Source organism: Cucurbita pepo, chromosome 4, assembly GCF_057944985.1.
Source record: "Cucurbita pepo subsp. pepo isolate OVF chromosome 4, ASM5794498v1, whole genome shotgun sequence".
NCBI classification, from domain to species: domain Eukaryota; kingdom Viridiplantae; phylum Streptophyta; class Magnoliopsida; order Cucurbitales; family Cucurbitaceae; genus Cucurbita; species Cucurbita pepo.
This window is the reverse complement of record NC_141801.1, coordinates 12168855-12195920: the sequence shown is the minus strand read 5'-3', so window position 1 is coordinate 12195920 and position 27066 is coordinate 12168855. Positions and strand designations below refer to the sequence as shown.

The window sequence follows — 27066 nt, the reverse complement described above, 5'->3', positions numbered from 1 at the left end:
AACAGAGCATCCTAGGTAACATGACCATGTTGCTGGTGAGGTGCTAATTCAGATTCAGAATAATTTCTCCACATGCAACTCAAGTCTTGGTTGTTTGCAGGGAAATAGATTCAAGCGTTCGAACTAGTAGATCGAGAACAAATCAGTAGTCACTACACCAAGAAATTTGAAGCGAGTTAGACAAGTACATCTTAATAGAAGCGGATAATGACATACCTTCCAAATGAAGACCTCCTCTGTTCCACAACAACCATAGTAAATGTAACAGCTCAAACTCACTGCAGTAGACATGTCTTCTTTGGACTTTCTTCTTCGAGATTCTCTTCAAGGTTTTTAAAACCCTAATGCTAGTGAGAGGTTTTCACACACCCTTATAATACTTCATTCCCTCTCCAACCGAGGTGAGATCACACAATCTACTTCGGGGCCAGCGTCCTCGCTAACACTCATTCCTCTCTCCAATTAATATGGGAGAAGACACTTATGAGTTAAGCTCAAACATTTACGAGTATCGAAGCTAACGTGGGATCTACTCACTCCATATGAACTAAAAGAAATTACATAGAAAAGCATGTGCGTGGGTAGATTGGGTGTATCTCCAAAACCCAAAGAAGAATCGAAAGAAGTGATAATTAAGAGGAGCAAATTGAAGGGCTCAAGTCCCACCACCAAAGATTTGAATATACAAATAAACAAACCCAAGTGTTCCAACAAACAATGGCGTGGATCACTGCCAATATGCCTGTAACTCTCATGTGCTCTCTCTCTAGCTCCTTCTGTGCCGCCGACTTTCCTGTTTCTTCCTTCCTCAACGACAATCTCTGATCTTCTTCGATTATTTTAATAATCCTGTCCTTTCTCCACCCCTCCACCGCGAACCACCGATCCCCGCCTCTTCACCGTCGTACACCCACCTCTCCTATAAGTACACACAATCCCCACCTTCTTTCTCTCCTCCCTCTCCTCCAATTTCCTCATGTAACTCAAAAACAGAGGAAGAACACAAAATCAGACAAACCCATCTCCCAATTTCTTCTTGTTTTTCTTCTGAAATAAAAAATGATCACCGGAAAAGACATATACGATGTCTTCGCCGCCATTGTCCCACTGTATGTCGCAATGATCTTAGCTTACGGCTCTGTAAAATGGTGGAAAATCTTCACTCCCGATCAATGCTCCGGCATCAACCGTTTCGTCGCCGTCTTCGCCGTTCCATTACTTTCCTTCCATTTCATCTCCTCCAACGATCCATACGCGATGAATTACCAATTCATCGCAGCAGATTCCCTCCAAAAAATCGTCATCTTATTTGCTCTGTTTCTGTGGCAGAGCTTCACAAAACAGGGGACTCTCGAATGGATGATCACTCTGTTTTCACTCTCCACTCTTCCCAACACTCTCGTTATGGGAATCCCTCTTCTCAAAGCTATGTATGGCGATTTCTCCGGCAATTTAATGGTCCAAATTGTTGTCTTGCAGAGTATAATTTGGTATACTTTAATGCTGTTCATGTTCGAATACAGAGGAGCTAAGCTTCTGATAACAGAGCAGTTCCCTGAAACAGCTGGTTCGATTACATCGTTTCGTGTCGATTCCGATGTGGTTTCGTTGAATGGAAGAGAGCAATTGCAAGCGGATGCTGAGATTGGTGATGATGGGAAGCTTCATGTTGTGGTTAGAAGATCGGCAGCTTCTTCAATGGTTTCTTCTTTTAATAAATCTCATGGTTTGAATTCGTTGACTTCCATGACTCCTAGAGCTTCAAATCTTACGGGGGTTGAGATTTATTCTGTTCAATCATCTAGAGAGCCAACGCCTAGAGCTTCTAGCTTCAACCAGACGGATTTTTACGCCATGTTTGCTAGTAAAGCTCCTAGTCCTAAACATGGCTACACGAACAGTTTTCAAGGTAAAAAAAAAAAATGGGTTTTTTTTAGTTTGATCTATGGATTTGAGCTGAATTTGGTTGTTTTTTGATTGATTTAGGCGAAGTTTACTCGTTGCAATCATCGAAAGGAGCAACGCCAAGAACGTCGAACTTTGATGAGGAGATGTTGAAGAAGAAAAGGGGAGGGAGGAGTATGAGTGGAGAGCTTTTTAATGGTGGATCTATGCCGTCTTATCCGCCGCCGAATCCCATGTTTTCAGGGTCTTCGAGTGGTGGTCAAATGAAGAAGAAAGATCAGAATGGCAGCAGCAGCTGCCATGGAGCTGCGAACTCTACTGGTAACAACAAGGAGCTGCATATGTTTGTTTGGAGTTCAAGTGCTTCCCCTGTCTCGGAGGGTAAACATGCTGTTAATAGAGCCGCCACCGCCTCGGATTTTGCTGCGGTCGACGCTTCTAAAGCTCAACAAGAAGCCATAGCTGCAAAAGGTAAGAGAAAGAACGAAACTTTCTTGTGTTAGGAATAACGACTCTTCACAATGGTGTGATATTGTCCACTTTGAGTGTAAGCTCTCTTGACTTTGCTTTGGGTTTCTTCTCCAAAAGGGCATATACTAATGGAGATGTAATTGTAGCATTGAACAAAGTACAATATAGAGGCTCCCCCGAGGCCTATGGTGCCCTCGAACAGTCTCCCCTTAATCAAGGCTCGACTCCTTGTCTGGAGTCCTTGAACAAAGTACACCCTTTGTGGAGCCCTCAAATAGCCTCTCCTTAATCGAGGCTTGACTCATTCTCTGAAGTCCTCGAACAAAGTGCACCCTTTGTGGAGCCCTGGAACAGCCTTCCCTTAATTGAGGCTTGACTCATTCTCTCGAGTTCTCGATCAAAGTACACCCTTTGTGGAGTCCTGGAACAACCTTCCCTTAATTGAGGCTCAACTCTTTCTCTGGAGTTCTCGAACAAAGTACCCCCTTTGTTCGACACTTGAGTCACTTTTGACTACACTTTCGAGTCTCACAACTTCTTTGTTCGACATTTGAGGATTCTATTGACATAACTAAGTTAAAGGCATGACTATGATACCATGTTATCCACTTTGATACGATACGATATTATCCACTTTGAGATAAACTCTCATGGTTAGGCCTCATTCCAATGGAGTCGTATCCTAAATCAAAAGTGACGTTTTTTTACGTGGGAATGCAGGGCTACAAGAGGTGATAGCCAATATGAGTCCAGGAAGGAAGAACAGAGATGAAGAATCCATGGAAGAAGGATCAAAGAAGAGATTCAAAGGGAATAACAATGGATCTTCATACAATGATTTTCAGAAGAAGATGAACATAGAAGATGGAGATTATGAACAGAAGAACAATAAACAACACATGCCTCCTGCAAGTGTCATGACTCGCCTCATACTCATCATGGTTTGGAGAAAGCTCATCCGAAATCCCAACACATATTCTAGTCTCATCGGTGTTATTTGGTCCCTCGTTTCATACCGATGGCACATTGAAATGCCTACCATCATCAAAGGATCGATATCAATTCTATCAGATGCTGGCTTGGGAATGGCTATGTTCAGCCTTGGTATTCATCAATCTACTTCCCTCTCTTCTTTTCATTACCTTGAACTCAATTGATTCATACCCTTTTGCAGGTTTGTTCATGGCATTACAACCAAAGATCATAGCTTGTGGGAAATCAGTGGCAACGTTTTCAATGGCAGTGAGGTTCTTGACAGGCCCAGCTGTGATGGCTGCAACTTCCATTGCAGTTGGTCTGCGTGGCGTTCTTCTTCATGTTGCTATCGTTCAAGCTGCGCTTCCACAAGGGATCGTTCCATTCGTGTTTGCCAAGGAGTACAACGTTCATGCAGATATACTCAGCACGGCGTGAGTTTTACTTGCTTTCAAAAGAACATAGATATCATTTTCTGATCGTCACTGATATAAACTTTGGTGTGTGCAGGGTCATATTCGGGATGCTGATTGCCTTACCGATAACGATACTATATTACGTGCTTTTGGGACTCTAAAGTGTTCGTCGAAGATTGATTAGCAGAGAGAGTTTTAGGATTAGGATTAATTGTCCACAAATATATTACATTTGTTAGTATTATTGTCTGCAAATTTTGAGTTATTTTTTGGAGCAATAATTTGAATACACAAACCAAGATGGCATCAAAAGCTTGAGATGGTTATGTTATTGAAGAACATGCATGTGCCTTTATGAACACAACCCTCCAAATGAAGCAATTAATAATTAATCAAAACTTAATTAATGGTTGATGAGATTTTGTTTTTGGAATAATAAATACATTTTAAAGTTCAGCTTCGAAAAATATATTCTTTTTTTAATACAAATTAGATTAGAATCCAAATCAGATTAGTGTTCATAATTCAATGAATCTTGTCGATTATTAGTACCATAATCAATTGAATTCATTGGGTTAAGTTAAAGAGTTGTTCATTTAACCTACGAGGTCGGGGTCCTACGTGGACTCCAACAATGAAAAATAGGGAGAGATTTTTTTTTCCTGAGATTATATTCTCCGTCCTCGATCCTACCCAAATCTCCATCCCCCCTCACCAAATATGGAGACTACACTGTGATATCAATTTTCTACGAGAACCCAGTTCCTATAAATTTCCTACCACCCCTGTCGTCACGAAGCTGGGGATTGAGATTATATTCTCCATCCTCGATTCTATCCAAATCTCTACCCCTATTACCCTATGCTGTGAATGGGGATCGGAGAATCTCCAAGCCATTTCGTGGGAATGGGGATCGGGAAAGCTTGCTCTTCCTTGTCTCAAAGACATCTTTAGTCGTTATAATAAATTAATAATACACGTTACGACGGTGTTACAACCGTGCACGTGATGGAGTTTTGCACGGAAAAATAAAAGGAAAATCTCTTTGTTTTCGAGTCTACAAGAAACAAGGCAAGGCATCTCCTTTCCTTTTTAAAAAACTTGCAAAGACTTTCTGTCAGCCTCAACGCCGACACCCACCATGTGCTTCAAAAGCCTCTAAAGACCAAATGAAATGCTCCCTTCCCTTACAAATTTTCTTTCCACATTGCCTACAACTTTACGTCTCAAAACCAATTAGAACGAACCCGAGTCGATTCAGCTCGTTCGGCTCAATCCCACTGGTTTTTCATAGCAAAACTGTCTAAAAAAACACCCCGGAATCGACAATTAGACACCTCTAATCATTACCAGAGTACGAGGCTACTGTCGTATGAACTGAAAAACAGAGCCAAGAAACAAAAACCAATGGCTTCTTCAATGTATATTTCATTTCTACAATGTATTGTTAATAGTTTGACAACTCTACATATCAGGAAAACAAAAATTTGCAAGAGAATGAAAGATTATGAAGCAGAAAAATCGCTAAAAATCAAAGAGTCTACTCGTATGAACATGCATATATCCCCTATCCCTATCACTAACTGCAGAAAAATGGATGAGTTAGCTAAAAACGAATCGATGTAACGCCTGCGAGTATCATCTCCTACCTCAAACAGACTCCTCCCCTAACTTCTCATCATGAGTGCTTCCATTTTCTTTGCTAAGTTTAGATTTTGGGAAAGAGGAGGCTTGTTTTGATGTTTTGGATTGTTGCTGTCTCAAGTTCAGGTAGGTATAAACTGACATGCCAATTATAGCTGTGAACGCGCCACATATACTGGTTTTGCCTGGATCGGCGTTGAAGAGATAGTAGTTTCCGAGAAGGATGACACAGGTTTTAAACTGCCCGAGTACGACGTGGCTGACAGCAGAGGTAGCCCTGTAGATTTCGTGAAACTAAAAGATTAATAGAAGTAGATCATGTATACCTTAACAAGTTCATACTAGTACGTTGGATAGATTGGGTTCGCCTTAGGATAATGTAACAGTCTAACCCCACCACTAGCAGATATTGTCCTCTTTGGACTTTCCCTTCTTGACTTCCCTTCAAAATGTGTCCGCTAGGAAGAGGTTTCCTCACCCTTATAAAGAATGTTTCATTCCCCTCTCCAACCGATGTGGGATCTCACAATCCACCCCCTTTGGGGGCCCAGCGTCCTCGTTGGCACACCGCCCAGTGTCTGGCTCTGATACCATTTGTAACAGCTCAAACCCACCGCTAGCACATATTGTCTTTTTTGAACTTTCCCTTCTGGGCTTCCCCTCAAAGTTTTGAAACGCGTTTGCTAGGGAGAGGTTTCCAAACCCTTGTAAGTTATGTTTCGTTCCCCTCTCCCATCAATGTAGGATCTCACAATCTACCCCTCTTGGGGGCCGGCGACGCCGTTCGGTGTTTGCCTCTGATATCATTTGTAATAGCCCAAGCCTACCGCTGGCAGATATTGTCCTCTTTGGGCTTTCCCTTCTAGGTTTACCCTCCAGGTTTTAAAACGCATATGCTAGGAAGAGGTTTCCACCCCATTTTAAGGAATGCTTTGTTCCCCTCTCTAATCGACATGAGATCTCACAATCCACCCCCCTTAGGGGCCCAGCGTCCTCGCTGTCTCTTATATCATTTGTAACAGCCCAAACCCACCGCTAACAAATAGTGTCTGCTTTGGCCTATAACGTATCGCCATCAGCATCATGATTTTAAAACACGTTTACTAGGGAGAGGTTTCCACACTCTTACAAGAAATGTTTCATTCCCCTCTCCGACTGACGTGAGATCTCAGCATCACATGAAGAGTTGTAGCATTAACTAATCAAAGGGAAACAACGCTTGAAAAAGTGTTAAATATATCAAGAACAAGTGTGTTGATTGAAGAACAACAGAGATTTCACATACCCGAGTGCCAAGGCACCAGACCACTGAAGCAAGAACCCTAGAATTGCTGACAGCAGAATAGCCATTGTATTATTGAAGCTCCAGTTGAAAGTTAGAACACCAGGCGGGTCTAAGAAAGGTATTAAAGCAATAAAACCACACAATGTAATAGGTGTTGTCTTCCACATCAACCTATGAGGATATTTCAAAGTTCAGATTCAATCCCTAGTAATGTAACATGAAAAAGTGAAAACATGAATGATAAAATGTAGAACATACGCCATGGCTGTCCAGTTCTCCTGCTGTTGCAGACTGGACCAAAGAATCTTATTAACCGCGCTAGGAATGATCCATGCCAATGCAATACAAGCACCGAAGAGATCGAACTGCAGATCAGTCACCGTAGCCACAGCGACACCAACAGACACCACGACAAGCGCTAGGACCTTGATGAACAGAGAAGATTTATCAGAATCCAGAAGTAAAGGCTAATGGTAATGGTATATCAATTCATGTAACAGCCCAAGTCCCCTGCTAGTGGATATTGTCCTCTTTGGGCTTTCCCTCAAAGTTTTAAAACGTGTTTGGTAGGGAGAGGTTTCTACACCCTCATAAGCAATGTTTCTTCCCCTCTCTAACCGATGTGGGATCTCACAATCCACCCCCCTTGGGGGCCCTGCGTCTTTGTCTGGCTCTGATACTATTTGTAACAGCCCAAGTCCATCTCTAGCGGATATTGTCCTCTTTGGGTTTTCCCTTCTGGGCTTCCCCTCAAGGTTTTAAAACACATTTGCTAGAGAGAGGTTTCCACACCCTCATAAGCAATCCTTCGTTCCCCTCTCCAACCGATGTGAGATCTCACAGTCCACCCCCCTTTGAGGTCCAGTGTCCTCATTGGAAACACTACCCAGTGACTAGCTTTGATACTATTTGTAACAACCTAAGTTCACCGCTAGCAGATATTGTCCTCTTTGGGCTTTCCCTTCCGGGCTTCCCCTTAAGGCTTTAAAACGCGTTGGATAGGAAGAGGTTTTCACGCCGTCATAAGCAATGTTTCGTTCCCCTTTTCAACCGATGTGGGATCTCACAATACATATCATTAACCACATCGTCCAAACCATGATTTGTAATAGAAAAGTCTTTTGAGGGAGTATACAAAAAATTCAGTATATAAAGGGCTTCATTTACCTTGAAGAAAGAAACTTTCTTTCCATATAATATAAACTCTGCCAATACAATGGATGGAGTTACAGCAATCTTTGCCATCTGATAAAACCCCACACTGAAGTTGATATTAGCATTCAGAATGTCACTAAACAAACATATCAAGGACAACAGGATTGTTGACTCTCACCTATTATACTTCAAGCTCACGTTCGCAAGCCCCGTAGATAGCGACATAACTAAACCAAGAGTAAGCAAAGTCGACGAACGAGTCGTCTTCGATAGCGGAGATGCAGGAAGGATAGCGAAAAAGTTGAAAATAGCCATCAATATCCAGCTGATGAAATAGTGAATGAAACTGAGAAATATAGGAAATGTAAAGCCAACAGTTTTAAGCACCTGAAGACACAGACAAAGAAAAACGCCACAAGCGTTACCAGCTGCAAACACGACAATCCAATCCAATCCAATCCAACCCAATCCAATGAACGACAGTAGATAGACATCGAAATACCAACCAATTTATTCATGAAGATAATACTAACTGCAACAAAGAAATTGAAGGTAAGAGCAACAGCAGGACCACAAGAACGTTGCTGCTGACGTTTGGCACCTTCGGGCGATCGAAATTTGCTAAATAACGATCCTCGCAAATCCTCCAACGATTTTCCTGATGTTACAAATTTGTCCAAGTTTTCATGATTGGTATAGATTTCTAATTTCATCTCATACTATACTAATGTTTGTATGAACCATTCTAAGACAAAGTAATCTACCAAAACAATACTAAATGGAGAAAACAAAACAATGTGATGATCTTAAAATGGATACTCATTGTCTTGGCATATACAACATGCAATTTCATTGAGGGTAACCATTTATAATACTTCCACAATAATCACTACAGATAAAAAAACAGAGAAATAGACCCTAACTTAGCGGCTACTCAAGAAACAAAATGGATATCAAACGACCAGATCTGATTAGCTACGAGTACCAAACTCACAAAGCCCTTCATGGGTAGGTGGGTTTATGGATTCTACAAGAGAAGCATTAGAACAACCATCTGAAATGCAAGGGGAAATCCGCAAAAACACCCAAATTCAAACAAAAAAAGAGAAAGAAAGTACCCCTTTGGCCGGCATCGCTATCCTTGCGCTTGAGAATCTTGCGAACATCCTTTTTAAACAAGAATTTGAACATCACGGAAAGACCCAATAGCCGCTGATAATCGCTCTCAGTGGCGGCTGTAAGGAGGCGTGTAATGGGATTCGGCTAAGCGATAAATGGGTTTAAAATGGAGTTGAAATGGGTGTACGGACAAAACATGATTGGAAACAAATAACCCAAAAGCAGAAAATGGGAAAAGGAGGGTTAACCAGTGAAGTGAGTGAGTGAGTGAAAGAGAAAGAGAGAGAAGAGAAGAGCGTTAATGGCGGAAAATGGAAACAGTTGTCTGAGAGAGACGGAGAAATCCACGCGCCTTCCTTCCTTCCTTCCTTCACTTTCGCAATTGGCGGACAAATTCTTGACAGCCCCACTTGTTCTTCCCCCTTTAAAATCCTTTTTCCTCTGAATTTATGCTTAAAGATCCAATTTTACTTTTTTTTACTTGAAATTATTTTCAACCCAACCAATAAAATTACATCAAAAATTTAATCCAACGAGTAATAGCTTTGATAAACGTACTAATTATCATTTGAAATGTTAACCGTTGAGCTAAAAAATTGATCTTTTTTCTTCTTTTTACCTTTACTTCAATCAATTTGTAATAACCCGAGTTTTGGTATAGTACTAATGTAGGACGTTACTCAAAATTTACTAATTTTTTAATAGAAAAGCATTATTGTTCCATTAATTTGAATTGAAAACTTCAAAACTACTACTAGGGCGATTTTTGTAATTTGGCTTTTTTAAGGGGTTAATTGTCAAATTTATTTTACGAGGGTGCCATTTTCGTAATTATGAAAAACAAGAGTTAAATTTCTACACAATCTTGCACCTTTGCGATTGAAGAGATAGATCCCAACTCACAGTTCGTCAAATTTCACATCGGGAGGATCTTCGAATTGATTCCAGCCGGAAAAATGCCTCCCAAATCGGAATCCTCCAGTCAGATCACTTCCCCCGCGGCCGCATCGGCAGATGCTTCGTTCTCCTCCATCGACCCCATTTTCCACATCCTTCGTATTCTCCCATTTTCCTTCCTCCGTCCGCCGCGCCTCCGTCTCAAGCTTCCGACCTTGACCCTCCCCTCTCCGATGACCGTCTACGCCCTTGTCCTTCTCACTTACTTCATGGTCATCTCTGGCTTCGTCTACGATGTCATCGTTGAGCCTCCTGGCATCGGATCCACCCAGGACCCGACGACTGGATCCGTCCGACCCGTGGTTTTTCTTCCGGGTCGCGTCAATGGGCAGTACATCATCGAGGGACTCTCTTCTGGGTTCATGTTCGTACTGGGTGGACTCGGAATTGTGCTCATGGACCTTGCTCTTGATCGGAATCGCGCCAAAAGCGTCAAGGTTTCGTATGCATCTGCTGGGATTTCTTCTGTTGTTATTGCGTATGTTATGAGTATGCTGTTCATTCGTATTAAGATCCCCGCATACCTTCGTTGATACATGGTAGAGAAATTTAGGATCTACTTTAATCTAGTTTGAGTTCCCTTTTGTCTCGAGTAATGGAGGAACTTATGCGATGTTACACATTTTGACATTGTTAATGAACTACTAGGCTGCTTTTGTTATATGCTTCTTATTTAAGATCTAAATGCTGTCTGCATCATTTCTATGGTTCTTGTTTATTTGCCTTGATGTGCCTGTGTGTCACAGTCATGCTCATCCAGGGCGTGTTGCCCGTGGCTGCATGCCCATGCCACACCATTGTATTTTCTGTTTGTACGACCGTTCGACGAAATCATGTCTCCGCTTCAAGGCTTGCCAGACCTAAATCGTCTCAAGCAGGCCTAGACATGATTTCACGGAACAGTCATACAAATAGAAAATACAATAGTAAAGCAATACAACATGAGAGAACATAAGGGGTTCGGTGTGGCATGGGCATTGGACGAGCATGACCGTGACACTGAGCTTTCCTATTCTCCTATGCTGAATTCATGGTGTTCAATTGCTTGCTGGTGGTTTATAATTTCATTTCTACGGCTTTTGTTATAGCTTTTTCTATGCATATGACTGATTTAGTGCTAAGCTAAGACAACATTTGTGAGATCCCACATCGGTTGGAGAGGGGAACGAAACATTCTTTATAAGGGTGTGGAAGCCTCTCCCTAGCATACCATTTCAAAACTTTGAGAGGGGAAGCCCGAAAGGGAAAGCCCAAAGAGAACAATATTTGCTAGCGGTGGGCTTGGACTGTTACAACATTGTTCGGTTGTATCTCTTCAGTTTCCTCAGCTTGTTTAACTTGTGATAGAGTTATATTTCTTCATGTTCTCGTCTCCTTTATAAGATTTTTCAAATGCCCTTTTAAAGCTCATATGAATCAAACTTTTTGCAAAATAATTGAGCTAATGATTCTTTATCTGATAGTCCATGTTGCTTCTTCTTGGAATTTGATAGCTTGATCTTGTAGTTAAGGAATCCCAAATACCTTTGTCAGATATGAAGGGTAAGCAAATTCTTTTCAACAATACACTGGTTGAAGCTTTATTCTTCATTCAATAGTATTGATTAATCAGGAATGACATGAAATCTCTACTGGATTAATGCATAATTTGGATATATGTTGTATAAGTGATATCTCATCCATATAATGACCTCTTCTTTGATTTCAAGTGACAATGTATGTTATTAGATCATGTAAAGCCCTGCATAAAGAACCTTTTTGTAAACCCTGTTTAGGATTTGGGAGTGTGATGTCTCGTCCTCGTCCCCGTCCCCGTCCCCGACCTTTTTAGAACTCAAAGACACGATAGTACAACCTATATAATAGATCCTGTTCAAGTAAGACAATCACATTGGACCGATTTTTGTACCACTTTTTGTATTATGAATCAATTTCTCATGTCTTTTAGATTGTAGCAATGTGAGGGTTGCTGCATTTTGAATTTCTCTTAACAGAGTGTCTGTGCATATGTTTTGATTCAGCTCAAAGTTTGAATGAATCATGTTGAATTCCATTATTTGCTCGTATCATAGAGTTGTGTGTGTTTATAGTGTTCGAGTTTGCGTTTTCAGCTCTTGCATTGGATATCGACTTGAGTGAAAATTTGAATATTTGACCTGATTGTAGGCCAGGGGGCTTGGTTTTCATATTTTATGTCAGTAACTTACCAGCATTCCACCTTAAACAACATCCTTAATATCCCAAACATTCAAAACATTCTCATTTTAAAACAATACTTCATACGTTAATCCTATGAAGCAGAGCAGACAACACAATTGTTGGCAAAAAGGAACAAACAGCTTACATCTTTTCCTACCATTGTCTTTTACATTTACATTACCCATTCAACCTTCCTACCTCCAACCCTATTTTTGCTATCATCTGTAACTATAACACAAATATTATACCAACTCTTAGCTTTCTCACTTCGAGAAAGTATGCCGGGGCGAGAACAGACGGCGTGGCGAGAACATTCCCATGTATCTCGGTGACGCCAGGCCGTCGATGGATCGATACTCTGGCATGATGAACCCCTCTTTCTCCTCTCGGCTCACCCCATTCCCTCTGCTGTTGAAAGTTCCATACTTTACCAATTTCCCCACCCATGACCTCTTCTTATGCGACCCTTTATGCACTCCATTCATCTTGTCGCTCAAGTACATCCTCACCGCGTCTAACCCTTGCTCGATCACCTCGGGCGGGGGCGATGCTAGAGGGTTGCCTTCAACATTGAGCTTCTTGAGATTCTTGAGGCAGCCAATGGAGTCTGGGAGGGAGGTGATCTTGTTGTAGCTAACGTCGAGCTCGACCAAGGAGATGAGGAGCCCAATGGAGTAGGGGAGGGCTTGGAGGTATTGGAAGTTTTGGCTTACGTTCAAGACTTGGAGGTTGATGAGATTCTCCAGGTCGTCAGGGAGTGACCGGAGGCAGTTGAGGTGCGTGTCAAGCACGCGAAGGGAGGTCAAATGGGAGAGCGAGTGGGGGAGGAAATCAAGCTTGTTAGAGTTGACTGCTAACTTCTTGAGATTGGTCAACTCAAAGCCTATGGTGTCTGGAAGCCTAGTAAGCTGGTTGAAGTTGGCATGCAACTCTTCCAATGACCTGTCATCATGTACACGTGGCATGCTTTACTTAAAATTCCAAGAATTTCAACTAAATCATCATTTTGAATAATATTTTCTGAAAAAAATAAAAGGCAGTGATTTAAATTTATAAAATAATGAATTTATTATTAATAATTATTATAAAGTATCACGTTGGAAAAGTTGCGTAATAAATGAAAACAAAGAATTATTTATTTATTTAATTATTATTTTAAAGTCTATAGTCTTTGTCGCTTTTAATAAATAAAAAATAAGCATTAAATGTGATTTCTTCTCCGCGTCCACCGCTACTAAATTCAAATCCATAGAAAATAAGCATTGACAAATTTCCTTTATCTTCTTTAAATTTTAGTTCGTATTTTTTAATAAAGTTATTATATTTAAATTATTTAATATTTATTGTAGAAAAATAGTTTTTTAAAAAAAGGGTGATTATCTTTGGCAAGTAATCAATTATTAATTAATGATAAATTATATAAATCATTAGAGATTTTTGTTTGATCTGTCTGTTAATTAATTTTTAATTTTATTGTATAAAAAAAATTCCAATTTTCTTTTTAATAATTGGAATAAGAAACTTAATTAATTTACTTGCTGGCATACGCTTCTGATCTCACGCCATGAATTTAAAGCTTAAATATAATTTTTTTTTTGCTCAATTTTTTTTAAAAATATATATGTAATTTTCGATATTAAAAAATATATTATTGTTTAATCAAATGAAGCTAAATTCTTAAAATATAATAAAATATTATAAAAGGAAAGAAAAAAAATTAAATATTTTTAAAAAAGAAGGGCAAAAAAGTAATTGTAAGAGAAAAACAAAATCTGTTTTGGGTTATTGATGTGATGTGTCAGATAACAAAACAGAAAATCCATTAATTAGGAAAACAATATACCATATTCATAACCTCGTCTATTTATTTCTTTTTCTTTTTTTTTTTTTTATATTTTTATTTTCTGATAAATTATACATAAATGATGAGAAGCTGTTTATATATGAATCTCGAGACACGAAAGTTACCTGCAATTTTCGATCGTGGAAGGTAGAGAAACGATGAGGTTACCAGAGACATTAAGAATCTTGAGTTTCGAGAGACACCCAATAGAATTCGGAAGAGACTTAAGTTGATTCGAATGCACATCAAACGACACCAAATTCAACAACCGAGCCGTCAACGATTCAGGAATTACCTTCAAAACCAAAAACCCTAATATTAAAAATCAACGAATATTACATCAAAATGAAGTCGAGACAAGCGATAAGACATCGACAACGGCACCAAAGTCAAAAAGAAATAAATGGAAGTATTGACTAAATAAGAGGGATAAGGATAAGGATAGGTATTGAAACGAAGATCATGTGTTTGAGTTCATGTTGTTCCTATAAATAAACTCATGATCATTTCCTGAATGAAATAGAATCCATTTACCTGAAGATTGTTGTTAGAGAGATCGAGATGGGAAATGGAAGCGAGATTGAGGGTTGGATTGGGGAGAGATTCAAGAGATAAGCCACTCAAATCCAAATCCACCATTGGCAGAGCTTCATCGCAGTGTTCGCTATTGTTCTTGGATGAGCGCCATCTGTTTAGCTGCTGCGGCTTCTTCTGGGCCTGAAAATGGTGCCCTGGTTCGTACATCATCCTCGGTTTTTTTTTTTTTTTTTGAATCTGAGACAGATCGAGAGAAGAAAAAATCGGTTTTTTTTGGGTTTGGTTTTTGGTTTGGTTTTGCAGTGAAGAAGATGAGAATTTATAAAGAAGGAAGGACGTACGGAGGAGGGAAGTTAAGTACGTGACTGACGTTTCGTCGATGACTGACGGTTCTGTTATTATTATTTATTTATTTATTTATTTATTTATTTATTTATTTATTTATTTTAGTTTCGAATATCTCACTAATTTTTTAATTTTGAGATTAAAATATTTTTTTTTTTAAATGTTTTAATTTTATTTGGAATAGAATAATGGAATGGCGTTTCTTACTAGCCAACTTGACAAAGTCAACCCTTTTGTCCTTCCTAATTTCTCTTTTTAATTTTTAATTTTTAATTTTCAAATTTTTAATTCTCACTCATATTTATGGGAAAACAAATCATTCACTTTTTTATTCCTTTTATAATATTATGTTTCTTTACAAAATTAGACAAATTATAATTATATTTCTTCTAATTTTTGTTTCAGTAACCGAGCAAGACCATCGATTTGACCTGTTACTTATCATTATCAGCTTATGTTTTGTTCTCCTCTCCCACCGATGTGAGATCTCATTGGAGCCCTATGTCTTCAGTGGCACATCGCCCTGTGTTTGGCTCTAATACTATTGTAACAATCTCATACCATCTCATAATGCACTCCTTTGAGATCATCGCTAGCACAAAATTGTCTATTTTGACCCGTTACAGGTTTCCACACTATTACAAATAATATTTTGGAACTCACAAATATTCGTTTTCTGGTGAACAAATTTTATAAATTTAATCATGAAATTTATAATACATTTATAATTTAATCATTAATTTTTTTTTTTTTTTAAATTACTCATGTATTATCTTGATGTAGGACTATTAATATTAAAATAAAGAAATATATTTTTAAAAGATAAGAGAATTTCCACCCTAATCCAGACAAGTTTTCACAACAAAATATTTGTTTCAATTCAAACATAAAAGTCAAGATAGACAATGTCATCCATTCTTATAAGCAACCCGTCTCATCATACCTCTAATCTCGAATGACAATTCTTTTTATTTTTTAATATTATATCTTAATTATAAGCAGTACTCAAACTCACCGAACACAACAACCAGAAGGACACATGTGACAAAATTCGATATAGATTGAAATTAAAAAAAAATCGAACGAAGTAATATAATATAATATAGTCGAAATTAACGGGAAATTTGGTAATTAAAATGCATAATTATTGAATTACATGGAGAGTCAACCATTTGAATTGAAAAAAAAAAAAAAAAAAAAAAAAAAAAGAATTTGGTGTAACTAATTAGTATTTTATTAAAATTGGTACAATAGGTACGGTTCTAAGCACATGGATAAGCTCCAACCAAGCTTTTATATATTATATTATATTTATTTATTTATTTATTTTATAATTAAATTGGTCAATTTGTTCTCTCTTTATTTTATGATAATTTCGTGTAATATTACGTGGAGTGAGCTTCAAATTACTCTATTTTCTTACTATAATGTTCATGCTATTAATTATTTATTGTCCACTTTCAATTTTAAACAATATTATTTATTTATTAATTTAATATATTTGTCTTCTATTATTCGTTTCAACATACCAAAAAAAAAAAAAAAAAAAAAAAAAAAAAAATCTTCAAAATTGAACAATTTATAATTAAAATATTATTTTTTTTCTTTTAAAAAATACGTTAATTCATATATTTGAAACTTAAACGTTCAAAATGTTGAATTTCAGTCGTAATAAGTCATTTTCTGATTTGAAAGATAATTTGTAATTTGTAATTTATGATGTACGTTCTTAACCCACTTGAACTAATGATCGAGAAGTGAAATAAACACAAATCTTAAAATACTAATGAACTTTCAATTTTTTATAAAAGTTAAGGATGTTAAAATATAGTACTAGTGGTAAAAAGTCGAAGGGTATTAACGAAATTTTTTTAAAGTTGAAGGGTAAAAAATGGAGTGACAAACTCATAGTACAAACAAAAATAATTTAAGAAAATTGTTTTAAATTTTTTGAGGTTTTGATGAAAAGGAATATTTTTAAAGTCAAATGCTCATGTTCTTGTAAATAAAACAATGGAAAATAAAAATTAAATAATTAAAAAATAATAATAAATAATAAAAAAATGGAAAAAGATCAGATTCGCCCGCCCACAGTATCATCAACCGTTTAACAAACCTGTGATTTGACGAAAAAGTCCATTCAATTCTTTTTTATTTTATTTTAATGAAATTCAAATATGGCCCTCACGATACCGAAGGGGGAGGGCCAACATTTATTTTCCAAATTTTATTATTATTTTTTTTTTTTTTGGTATTTTGATTTTCGATTAAATTCAATATTTATGTTAATATGTTACAAGAATATATTTAAATTAGATAGAAAAATAATATACCAATAATCAAAATAATTATTTTTAAGAATTCAATAGCTATTTTACTATTTTAACCTTTATCCATGATTTTTTTTTTTCCAAGTATTTTGAGTTATGGTTAATTTCTAAATTAATAAAAATATTCTTCAAAATTTTAAAAATAAAAAATAAAATATACATTTCGGTGAGTTTTGAAGAAATATTTGTAAAAAATAAAAAAAATGTCCCTCAACTCTCAAAAATATTTTTCTGTTCTCAAAAATTTTATTGACACCTTTAATTTTATTAAAAAACTTCAAAAATATTTTTACTATTAAAAAAATTTGAAAATAATTTATGAAGCGGGATAGATGTTTTTCGTCACTATAATAATTCAATAATTTATTTTGACTTTTTTTTTTATAAAGATAAAGGATATTAATACTATTTTGTGAATATTTTTTAAATATAATATTAATTATTTCTTTTTAATTTTAAGGATATATTTAAAACAAAGTTTAAAAATTTAAGGATATTATTGAAAATTTAAAAAATAAAAAATATTTTTAAGACAGAAAGATTTAAGGTTTTTGTTTTTTATTTATTTTTATTAATTTAGCCTTCTAAAGTAAATGTTATCCATTAGTTGAAATACATAAATGAATATTCCAAGAATGTTGAGACAATTAAACAATTTTATTTTTAATTTTTTTAAAAGGACTAATAAATTCCATTGAAAATATATTTCACCTACTTGCTAAATAAAATATTTAAAAAATAATAATTATGTTGTCTTTTTATTTAAATAACTTTTGAATTTGACAATAAACAAAAATACAAAACAATTTTCCTTTTTCTTTTTCTTTTTAAATGTTGAATGACATTTAAAGTTTGTTTTTTTTTTTTAATTTAAATTATTGAATGACGTTTCAATAAACCATAAATACATGAATGAATCGATACCATTTTCAAATAAGAGTGATCATAGAAAAAATGATAAAAACTTTAAAAGAATCGAAGTTATTACTTATACCAACATGGTGCATCTTACTTTTCGATGACTCAATCATAAGAGCTCCAAGTTTAACGTACTTTGTTTGAAGTAGTTATATGTTGAGTAACGTTTTGAGAATTTTTCTGAGAAACATGTGAGTATGAACAATAGTACGTAGAGGGGAACAAAAAAAATTTCTCCCTGTGTTTTAAAAACTTGAGATGGTTAGCTAAATATATTTATGTTTTTTTTTCAATAACAAAACAGGAATTAATTACTAAATGCTGTCATATTATCTTATTTGAAAAAATAAAAATAAAAATAAAACATAAGAAACGATAAACGTTAGAAAACAGGTTGTAGATAAATACGGAACTAAAAATATAAATTAAAAAAAGAAGTAAAAAAACACGTGGATTTATATATTATTTAAATGGCACTTTTTGTTGGGAAAAAAGCTTAAATTTGGTAAGAAAAAATAATTATATATTTTTTTTCACTCTTATTTATACAGCTTGGTTCCCCATTATATACAAATTAAAAAATATATATAATCTATTTAAATTATATTTTGGAAATTTTGATGCCTACCTTACTTCACCCTTTTCACATTTATTTCTAAATAAAAAAGGATAAATGAAAAACGTTTTTTTTTTTTATAAATAATAATAATAATAATAATGAGTGGTGCATAGAGATTTAGGCACGTAGTTATGTACACTTTAAAATTAAACTGACTTAAGATTGGACGGCTTCCAATCAAGGAAAATAGGGTTTTATTAATGCATAATTAACAACCATATTTTTCAAACAAATATATCATTTGACGTGAAATTTATTTGATTAGTCAAGGATAATGATAATTATGGTGCTAATTATTATACCAAAAAGGTCAACCATCTAATTCTAATTATTACGGGCCGTTTAATTTCAATGGTTGGTAGAGTTGGCTTGTAAAGTATGATTCATTTCTCTAATTCTAATTAAATTGACGTCTATCAACTTTGTGGAAAATCACGAAAACTTTAATTGCAGAGAATTTATTCGACATGATTAGACCAATGTGTGATAGGTAATTTTACTCTAGTATTATTTAATTTGAAAAGATATATATCAACGTAAACATAGTTCAACTAATTTAACTATATATTCAAAATCTTGTATCGAACTTTGTGAAGTTTCATCACTGAAACATGTCAAGATGTTTGACTACGTTTTTCATGTGAGATCTCACATTAATTAGGGAGAAGAACAAAAGAGAAGCCTCTCTAGCGGTGGGCTTGTGGCATGTATTAAAAACCTTAAGAAAAAGTGCAAAGACAACCATATTTGCTAACACTGGATTTGAACTATGGGGTGGACACAAAACGGTATGCCAGCAAGAAAACTAGACCTTAAAGGGTGGATTGTGAGATCCGAGCAAGAAAGCTAGACCCTAAAGGGTGGATTGTGAGATCCGAGATCCCACGTAATTGGAAAAGAGAAAGAAACATTTGTGTGAAAACCTCCCCAATGCATTCTAAAAACAAACTATAAAAGAAATCACTAGGCTTCATTTACCCTCTCACCATTAGGCTTCATTTACCCTCTCACCATTAGGCTTCATTCTCACATATCTCAAGTATCAAGAATGAATTGCAACAGCCATAATTTACCCTCTCGCATATCAATACATTACAAACTACAAAAGACGTGTAGACACCTCACGATAGAAGGGAAGTGAAAATCTCAGCCCGGAAAAAGGTAAACAGAGTGCAAATCAAGAACATGAAACTACAGGCATCAACTAGAAACGGGTAGAACTGAAAATTTAGAAAAATCTCTGATTAATATAACCAAAATTTAAATCATTCTCAAAGATAAAAATTCCGAACATAGAAGTACACTAATGAAATATCAAGACATTCTGAGATTCCAAAAACGAAACTTCAAATGACAGACCTATTGGAACTATTTTCCCAGCGCCCAGCAGAAACTCACGAACAAACTCAAAAGTATCTTAATTCATCCTTCTGATGAGTTCATTGATGTAGTTTTCACGGTTTCCAGCGTCACCTCCTTCAACATAATGATTTCTCTTCTTCTTCAAACCACCAAGGGGAGCTTTCAGTTTGAATGGCCAGAGGAAATTGTTGGCCTCCTTGAAATGGGGTCCCACTGTCAAAATCTCGTGGATGAGGTCTTCTGCACAAATAATTCCGAACTTGCCAAGAGCCTGAACAAACAAAACACCCAACACCAGTTATAAAGGATGGAACGTTGTGAATAACAATTGGTACTTCAAACTGCTATACTTTCATAGAACTTAATATAGAGAATTCCTCCGAGCAACAGCAACAAACCTGCTCGATGATGGAGTTGTCAGTCAACGGAGTTCTTCGCTTGTTGAGTTTTCCAAAGCCTCTCTTGTAAATCAGTTCTTTCACGCTCTTCAAATTTGGATAGCTGAAAGTATCAGTTCAGGAAAACAATGAGTTAATCATGAACTTCAGATAATCAAAAGAAGAAACAGAAGAAATCCAAGTGAAGCATACCCATAAGTGACATAAGGCTCCACTCTGTGCAACATGTTCAATGTTGCCTTGTTCACTTTCAAAAAGACACCATTGAAAATCTGCAGGGTTGGTAAGCAAGGAGTGAGGTACAAAACAAAGCAAAATAGATGCGAGATAAACATTCCTAGGTGCATTGGAAGAAACAAAATAAAACAACAATAACAAACTAGATTCAACATCAAAATGTTTAAACAATGCATTGATATGATACACACAGAGTAAGCTGAAAGTAAAAAAACACACATGCAAACCATTACGTAACAAGCCAACGGAACGGGTGAATATAATTGCCAGCACTCAAAACATCATGAAATAGCACAATCTTCTTCACCAGTTAAGATTTAGACAATCATTCGAGAAGTACAATACCTAAAAGAATTCCATAACAGAACAATGACTCATAATGGAAACAAATATCAGTTTCAACCAGTTATTAAATGGCAAAAAGGCAAAGAAACCTATTGTTCTTTCATACTCGTATACCTACTAAAATTACTCGCCTAACTCAGAAACATTCAACTACCTCAGACAGGGAAAGTGGTCGGGGCATAGGTTAAATCAACTCTGCAGGTTATTAGTTAATCCAATTTCATAGATTGTATAAAAACAGTCCATGCAAAAGATAGAAACAACCAATTGCAAAAGGAATATATATGAAGACAATGTCTGCAAACCCTTTTTGTGTGAGATGACATCAATGGATAAACTCGTTACCTGTCTCAAACGCAGAAGCTGAAGAATCTTCTTGGTCTTGGGGTCAATAGCATTGATACTGAAAATCCAAAAACAATACATAAAATAAAGATAGATACAACAGGATTCAAGCAAGTAATCAAAAAAGGTCTTCCGAACCAAATCACTCACCCTCGGATCCTGATGATAAACAGAAGTTTGGCCTCAGGATCTACGTAAAATCCTCCCTTGAGTCTAGCCTCGCGCTTCAAGCGAACCAACTCTTTCTGCTGCTCATCATACTCCTTTGCATAGAGTTTAGCCCTGTTAAAGATCAACTTCCGGTTCTCAGCATTCTTCTTCTTCGCAGCCTCTAGACCTTTCTTCTCAGCCAGAGCCCATTCCTCGTTCCTCTTTCGCTTCTTCAACACGGACTCCGGAACAACCGGGCCTCCCTTGACTCCTTCGCTACTCATATCTGTAACCGGTAGTGCAGCAAAGAGAAAGAAAATACAGTAAGATCGAAACCCTAACACTTCCAACTCAAATACAAAACAAAAAAAAAAAAAATAACAACAAGATATCAAAAAAACACCGCACTCATTCTTCAAGTAAGAAGAAACGCATTACATTCCCCATTTATCACCCTAGCGATTACTACAGATGCTAAGAAATCATGAAATACATAACTTACGAAAGCTAGGAAAACTGGAGTACATTCTATAGAACAATAAACAACGAGAAACAATAGCGAAAACGAGATGAGAAGGAAGAAGGAAGAAGAGAGAGTAGCATACTTGTGTTCCAGAAGTTCCTACGTTGGGATCGCGGCTGCGGAGCTCTTAGGGCATAGAATGAGAAGGCTTTAGGGTTTTGTAAGGTTCCTCTGTTTCAAGCTCTGGATAATCGACGGTCCACATTCGCCTACGCTACTTAAATTCAATCCCCGCCGTCGCCATAAGTTTTAAGCGTTTTAACCTACATGAAATCTGTTTAAAAAAATATATATTAAGGGTTTTGTAATAATTTAAAAAAAAAATCAATTTATATTTTTAAACTTTCTATCAAATTCTAAATTAAATAATATATTAATTTAAACCGTAAAATTTTATATTGGTGTAAATATATATCTTTATTAAATTTCTTCTCAAAAATGTTAATTTCCGACAATTATTTGTTGTCTTTAAAAGATTTTTCAAAACATAAATAAATAAATAAATAACGGTATTTATAGATTAATTTAAAAAGATCCAAGTCTTTTCAAACTAATTCTAAGAGATGGTATAAGTTAGTTAATAAAAAATTTTAATTTGATATTTTAATTATGAGTATAAAATTGGTTTTTGTAGTAAAGATTATATGTGTGTTAATAAAAAAAAATGAAAATTCTATTGTTTTAAATAATCTTAACTCTTTCGTGTGTGCAGATGAGATATATGTTGATATTATTTAATAACTCGATAAATAAATTAAAAAAATTCTTAGTAATAAAAAAATGGGGTCTTAATATTATCTAAGATTTGAATGTGCTTCTCCGACTCGTAAGCCAATAGGCCAAAGTTTAGAGACCAAATAACATCAATCCCAAACCTCGAAAACCAAATGTCCATCTAGAATTTTGCTCTATAGAGCATTTGGAGACTAGAAAATAGAACAATAATAAGTTATATTATGTAATGAATATATTATGAAAAATATATTATGTAAACTACAGAGCATTTGGAGACCTACAAAATATAACAATAGTAAGTTCAAGATCGGTGAAGGCAATAGCCCAACTTTTGGGTGGATTCCTTCCAAAAATAATGTTCTATAGAACATCAATCAATCCTTTCCAGTTTCTATGCAACATACAACTATTTTTTTCATTAAATGGAAACTTCCCTCCTTCATGATTGATAAAAAGAGGTGAAGAACCATAATCTGAATCCATTAATATGATGATCAATCATCATCGGAATAATTGAACTTTACTGAGTGAGATTGCAGATCAATAACTCCACCTCGATATGATCCACGCTTCTTCTTGGTCTTTTCGTGTCGAAAATCCCTGAGAAATGCATAAATTTGAACCAAGAAGTATTGAGGAAATTTTAGTCAACAAAATGTATTAACCCAATAACGAACGGTAAATGTAACGACCCAAGCTCACCGCTAGCAGATATTGTCCTCTTTGGGCTTTTCCTTTCGGACTTCCCCTCAAGGTTTTTAAAACGCGTCTACCTCCCCCCTCCCCCCCCATTTGACCATTCTTAGTTAAAATATTTAACATCCAAACTTTTAGGACATCAGCAGCAGTTACCAAACACCATAGACAAACTATAAGCTAGAACTAAGTAAAAGCTAAGAGAGAAAAGGGTCAGGGAAAAATACCTTCCTTTAACCTGCCCGAGAACTTCTTGAGCTTTTGCACCATACCCAGTTTCTGCCCCACCCTGCCCAATATGATAGATTAGAAATGAGAAACAAAAGATCCTACTGAAAGCAAGCTGCATTGCGGCAAGAAGCCAATAATATAGCAAATCCCACCTTCGCCCAATAAGAATTATCTGCTAGTTTGTCGTCAGAAAATGTCACAGCATCTACTTTCACCCTTTGAAATGCATTAATGGTCTTTGGCTGCAATTATACAATCTTTCAGCACAGTCGATCTTGTATCAAGTGCAAGTGATAAGGATTAAAATTTAAAGGATCCCACTACCTCATGTTCACTGATCTTTAGCAACAAATACAATTGTGGAATTCGATGGGTATTAACTAAATCTTCTTCATATCATACGTGAATATTAAAAATTGATATTCCATTACCAAGTCAACTTCCTTCTTTTTTCAAATTGCTACTAGAATAAGAAAATGCTTGCCATAGGCAAATACAAAATAGGCACCACTCAAGGAGAGAAGACATTTAGAAGCACAAGAGCAGCTATATGTGGGATATGTGGGATTGTAATAGCCTAAGTCCACCGCTAGCATAAAGTCTTCTTTAGGCTTTCCCTTCAAGGGCTTCCCCTCGAGGTTTTAAAACGTGTCTGTTAGGGAGAGATTCCCACACCCTTATAAGGAACGTTTCGTTCCCCTCTCCAATCGATGTGAGATCTCAAAATCCACCCCCCTTGGGGGCCCAACGTCCTCACTAGCACACCGCCCGGTGTCTGGCTTTGATACCATTTGTAACAGTTCAAGCCCACCACTAACAGATATTGTCCTCTTTAGGCTTTCCTTTCAAGGTTTAAAAACGCGTCTGTTAGGGAGAGGTTTCCATATTCTTATAAAGAATGCTTTGTTCCCCTCTCCAACCGATGTGGGATCTCATAGGGATATTTGGCATGCTCATGGAGTTAAGTTATTATGTTTTTCACATCTTTGGAGGCCCTATGTCTAGTTAAATATCGAAAGGATTAAAGACAGAACACTTGAGTCTTCTACATATTACAATGCCAAAAGATTATTGCAGATAAAGAAATTTGACCTCTACTTGATGCCAATATACACATACCTCTGCCGAGCCATTTGAATGTTTCTTCAGAGCTTTCTTTGAAGAAGTTTTCTCTGCAGTTTTTTCAACATACTCATTCGTCTGCTGCGAAAGCTCATTGCTTGTATTGACCTTTGTAGACTGTACACCATCATTACATCCTTCTGAACCTTCTAATTTTCTACGTTTGATATCTTCAGTTTCGTTCTGATCTACGGTATGACTGTCAAGATCTTCAGAAGCCAACCTTTTCCTTTTCTTCGACTTGTCATTGTGTTCTTCATGTGGTGTCTTGATACCATCACTTTCATTCAAAGTTTCCTCTGAACATCTAGTCATGAGCTGGTTTGAATTTTCATCACTTAGAAGTCGACCATCCTTTTTCTTCTTTTTTTTGGACTTGACAACATTTTCTTCAACAGTAGCAACATTCTCTTTGTTTTTCTTTTTCTTTTTATCCTTAGATTTCTTTCGAGCCTCTTCTTGGACAGAATCGGATTTCTCATTTTCTGCAATATCAACATGAGTTTCGGCAACTGCCTTCTTAATTTTCTTTTTATCCTTGGACTTCTTTGTGGGCTCCTCTTGTGCTTCAGGAGCCCTATCATCCAAACCCTCCTTCACCGTTTCTTCATCTACTAAGATCAAATCCAGCCAAGAAGAGATGCACAATGAAAATCAATCATTTCATGTCGTATTACAAATTTTTAAAAATAATTGTAGCTAAGTTTCCTAAACTACAAGAACAAATAAATTAAAAGATCGTGGACAATATGAGAATACCTGGTTTGTTTGGTGTAGCAATGGCTTGAGTACTGCATATTATAAATTTTAAGTTAGATGAATGAATTCATATCTAGATCAAATAAGATTCGGGCAAAAGAAATCAATACATAAGAAATGGTCACTTTTCTTTTGAGTTTAACAGACAAGAATCAAGATAATCTCTAGTCCTACCATTTCTTTAAATGCATATGGCACATTTCTTCGAGACTGAGCGACAAATCCTTTGAAAAATCCTTCTGCACGAATAGCAACAGAAAAGGGAATTGTTTCAACATAGATAACCTTGTTCGATAAAAACATGAAAATAGGATTAAACTTGAACAAAACAAGCGTTTTGGACGAGAAGGTCCATGAATAACGCATTCTGTAAAGACAATCGATTGAACGCCATAATGAGCAGCAAATGAATAAAACTAATATTAACCACCGCAACCAAAAAGTTTGACTTGTGAAACCGCGAAGAACCAGAGTTCGAAGTACTGACCTCAATCTGCGCTTCGGAACGAAACTTTTTGAGCGTTTTGGAGAAGCCATTGCGCTGCAAAAAGAGGGACACGGCGTGAAGAAGAAGAGTCCTCTGCTCTGGGTCTAGAGATACGGCTTTAATGGCAGACATGGGGGCTTCAATGTCGTTTGCTTTCTTCGTGGTGTGGCGTGAGAGAAGAACTTGACGAGGTTTGAATGCGAGAAGAGAAGGACTTACAGAGGTGGTTAGGGTTCGGGTCATACGCTCGTCGCATTGAAGAAGTCTGCTGCTTCCCCGCTAGGGTTTATGAACAAGGGCTTTCTGTTATTTTGACTTTTGTTTGACAGTCAAAATTATAAAAATATACTTTCAATTTTATATTTTATTATTTTTTAAAAAAATTAAAATTTATATAAAACTCTTTTAATGAAATTAACTAACAATAATTGTGCTAACCGAAAGTATCTTAGGACGAGAACTTGCAAGAAGCATGGTTTTCCACTTCTTGATTTTGACCAATGAAGAAAAACGAGTTTAATATGAATGTCGTGATGAAGTATGGTCATTGTCTCGATCTCGTTTCAAGATCGATAAAAATAATAAACTTAAAAGAATCGTGAATATCGAATAAAGTTAGAATAAATTTAATAGAATTGTATGTATATATGCCAAGTTTATTTCTAATTTCTTAATTTCTTTATATTTGTTAATTTAATTAAAAAAAAACATAAATTCCCATTGCAAAATATAAACAAAAGCAATTATTAAAGTTTAAATGAAGTGATGGGCAATTAACTTTTTTTTTTTTACAACCAACAAACATTATTCCTAATTGTTGTCTCGATAGATTTTCTGCAGTTTCGTCATCATTGTGTTAATTAATTTTAGCGGTGATTTAAAATTTGAATTTTTATATCGGATGATCTCGACAATCTCAACAAATTTACAGAAGGCGATTCAACATAAGATTGCTCGA

The 27066-nt window shown here is 36.0% G+C and overlaps 6 protein-coding genes across 8 annotated transcripts; 2 read left to right on the top strand and 4 right to left on the bottom strand.

The window, feature by feature from the left end:
* The first annotated feature begins 717 nt into the window (after nt 1–717).
* On the top strand, nt 718–4148 carry EIR1 (Auxin efflux carrier family protein). Its single transcript, XM_023675862.2, has 5 exons — nt 718–1909; nt 1987–2376; nt 3097–3480; nt 3551–3785; nt 3862–4148. The coding sequence occupies exons 1-5, from the start codon at nt 1060–1062 to the stop codon at nt 3926–3928; spliced, it is 1926 nt and encodes a 641-aa protein (XP_023531630.2). The 5' UTR covers nt 718–1059; the 3' UTR covers nt 3929–4148.
* A 1031-nt stretch (nt 4149–5179) lies between these two features.
* LOC111792151 (Nucleotide/sugar transporter family protein) lies at nt 5180–9391 on the bottom strand. 2 transcript variants are annotated; one of them, XM_023673486.2, is made up of 7 exons: nt 8970–9391; nt 8358–8509; nt 8030–8238; nt 7864–7957; nt 6955–7121; nt 6697–6867; nt 5180–5688 (listed from the first exon to the last, which is right to left on the bottom strand). In XM_023673486.2, exons 1-7 carry the CDS (start codon nt 9040–9042, stop codon nt 5418–5420), a joined length of 1137 nt encoding a protein of 378 aa, XP_023529254.2. In that variant the 5' UTR covers nt 9043–9391; the 3' UTR covers nt 5180–5417. The 2 variants fall into 2 exon arrangements, with proteins under 2 accessions (XP_023529254.2, XP_086979042.1); XM_087122916.1 differs by lacking the exon at nt 8358–8509.
* A 434-nt stretch (nt 9392–9825) lies between these two features.
* On the top strand, nt 9826–10588 carry LOC111794066 (uncharacterized). Its single transcript, XM_023676186.2, has one exon. The coding sequence runs from the start codon at nt 9927–9929 to the stop codon at nt 10458–10460; it is 534 nt and encodes a 177-aa protein (XP_023531954.2). The 5' UTR covers nt 9826–9926; the 3' UTR covers nt 10461–10588.
* A 1575-nt stretch (nt 10589–12163) lies between these two features.
* Nucleotides 12164–14875, bottom strand: LOC111794065 (plant intracellular Ras-group-related LRR protein 6). The gene is made up of 4 exons (XM_087123608.1): nt 14762–14875; nt 14504–14725; nt 14095–14264; nt 12164–13068 (listed from the first exon to the last, which is right to left on the bottom strand). The coding sequence occupies exons 2-4, from the start codon at nt 14714–14716 to the stop codon at nt 12390–12392; spliced, it is 1062 nt and encodes a 353-aa protein (XP_086979734.1). The 5' UTR covers nt 14717–14725; nt 14762–14875; the 3' UTR covers nt 12164–12389.
* A 5058-nt stretch (nt 14876–19933) lies between these two features.
* LOC111793307 (large ribosomal subunit protein uL30y) lies at nt 19934–22319 on the bottom strand. Its single transcript, XM_023675141.2, has 6 exons — nt 22161–22319; nt 21556–21841; nt 21406–21463; nt 20671–20750; nt 20479–20581; nt 19934–20351 (listed from the first exon to the last, which is right to left on the bottom strand). The coding sequence occupies exons 2-6, from the start codon at nt 21837–21839 to the stop codon at nt 20136–20138; spliced, it is 741 nt and encodes a 246-aa protein (XP_023530909.1). The 5' UTR covers nt 21840–21841; nt 22161–22319; the 3' UTR covers nt 19934–20135.
* Nucleotides 22320–23012: 693 nt separating this feature from the next.
* Nucleotides 23013–26424, bottom strand: LOC111793306 (nucleolar/coiled-body phosphoprotein). 2 transcript variants are annotated; one of them, XM_023675139.2, is made up of 7 exons: nt 26109–26424; nt 25796–25860; nt 25622–25653; nt 24860–25476; nt 23893–23982; nt 23737–23798; nt 23013–23413 (listed from the first exon to the last, which is right to left on the bottom strand). In XM_023675139.2, exons 1-7 carry the CDS (start codon nt 26349–26351, stop codon nt 23308–23310), a joined length of 1215 nt encoding a protein of 404 aa, XP_023530907.2. In that variant the 5' UTR covers nt 26352–26424; the 3' UTR covers nt 23013–23307. The 2 variants fall into 2 exon arrangements, with proteins under 2 accessions (XP_023530907.2, XP_023530908.2); XM_023675140.2 differs by having other exon boundaries at nt 24860–25473.
* Between the last annotated feature and the right edge of the window lie 642 nt (nt 26425–27066).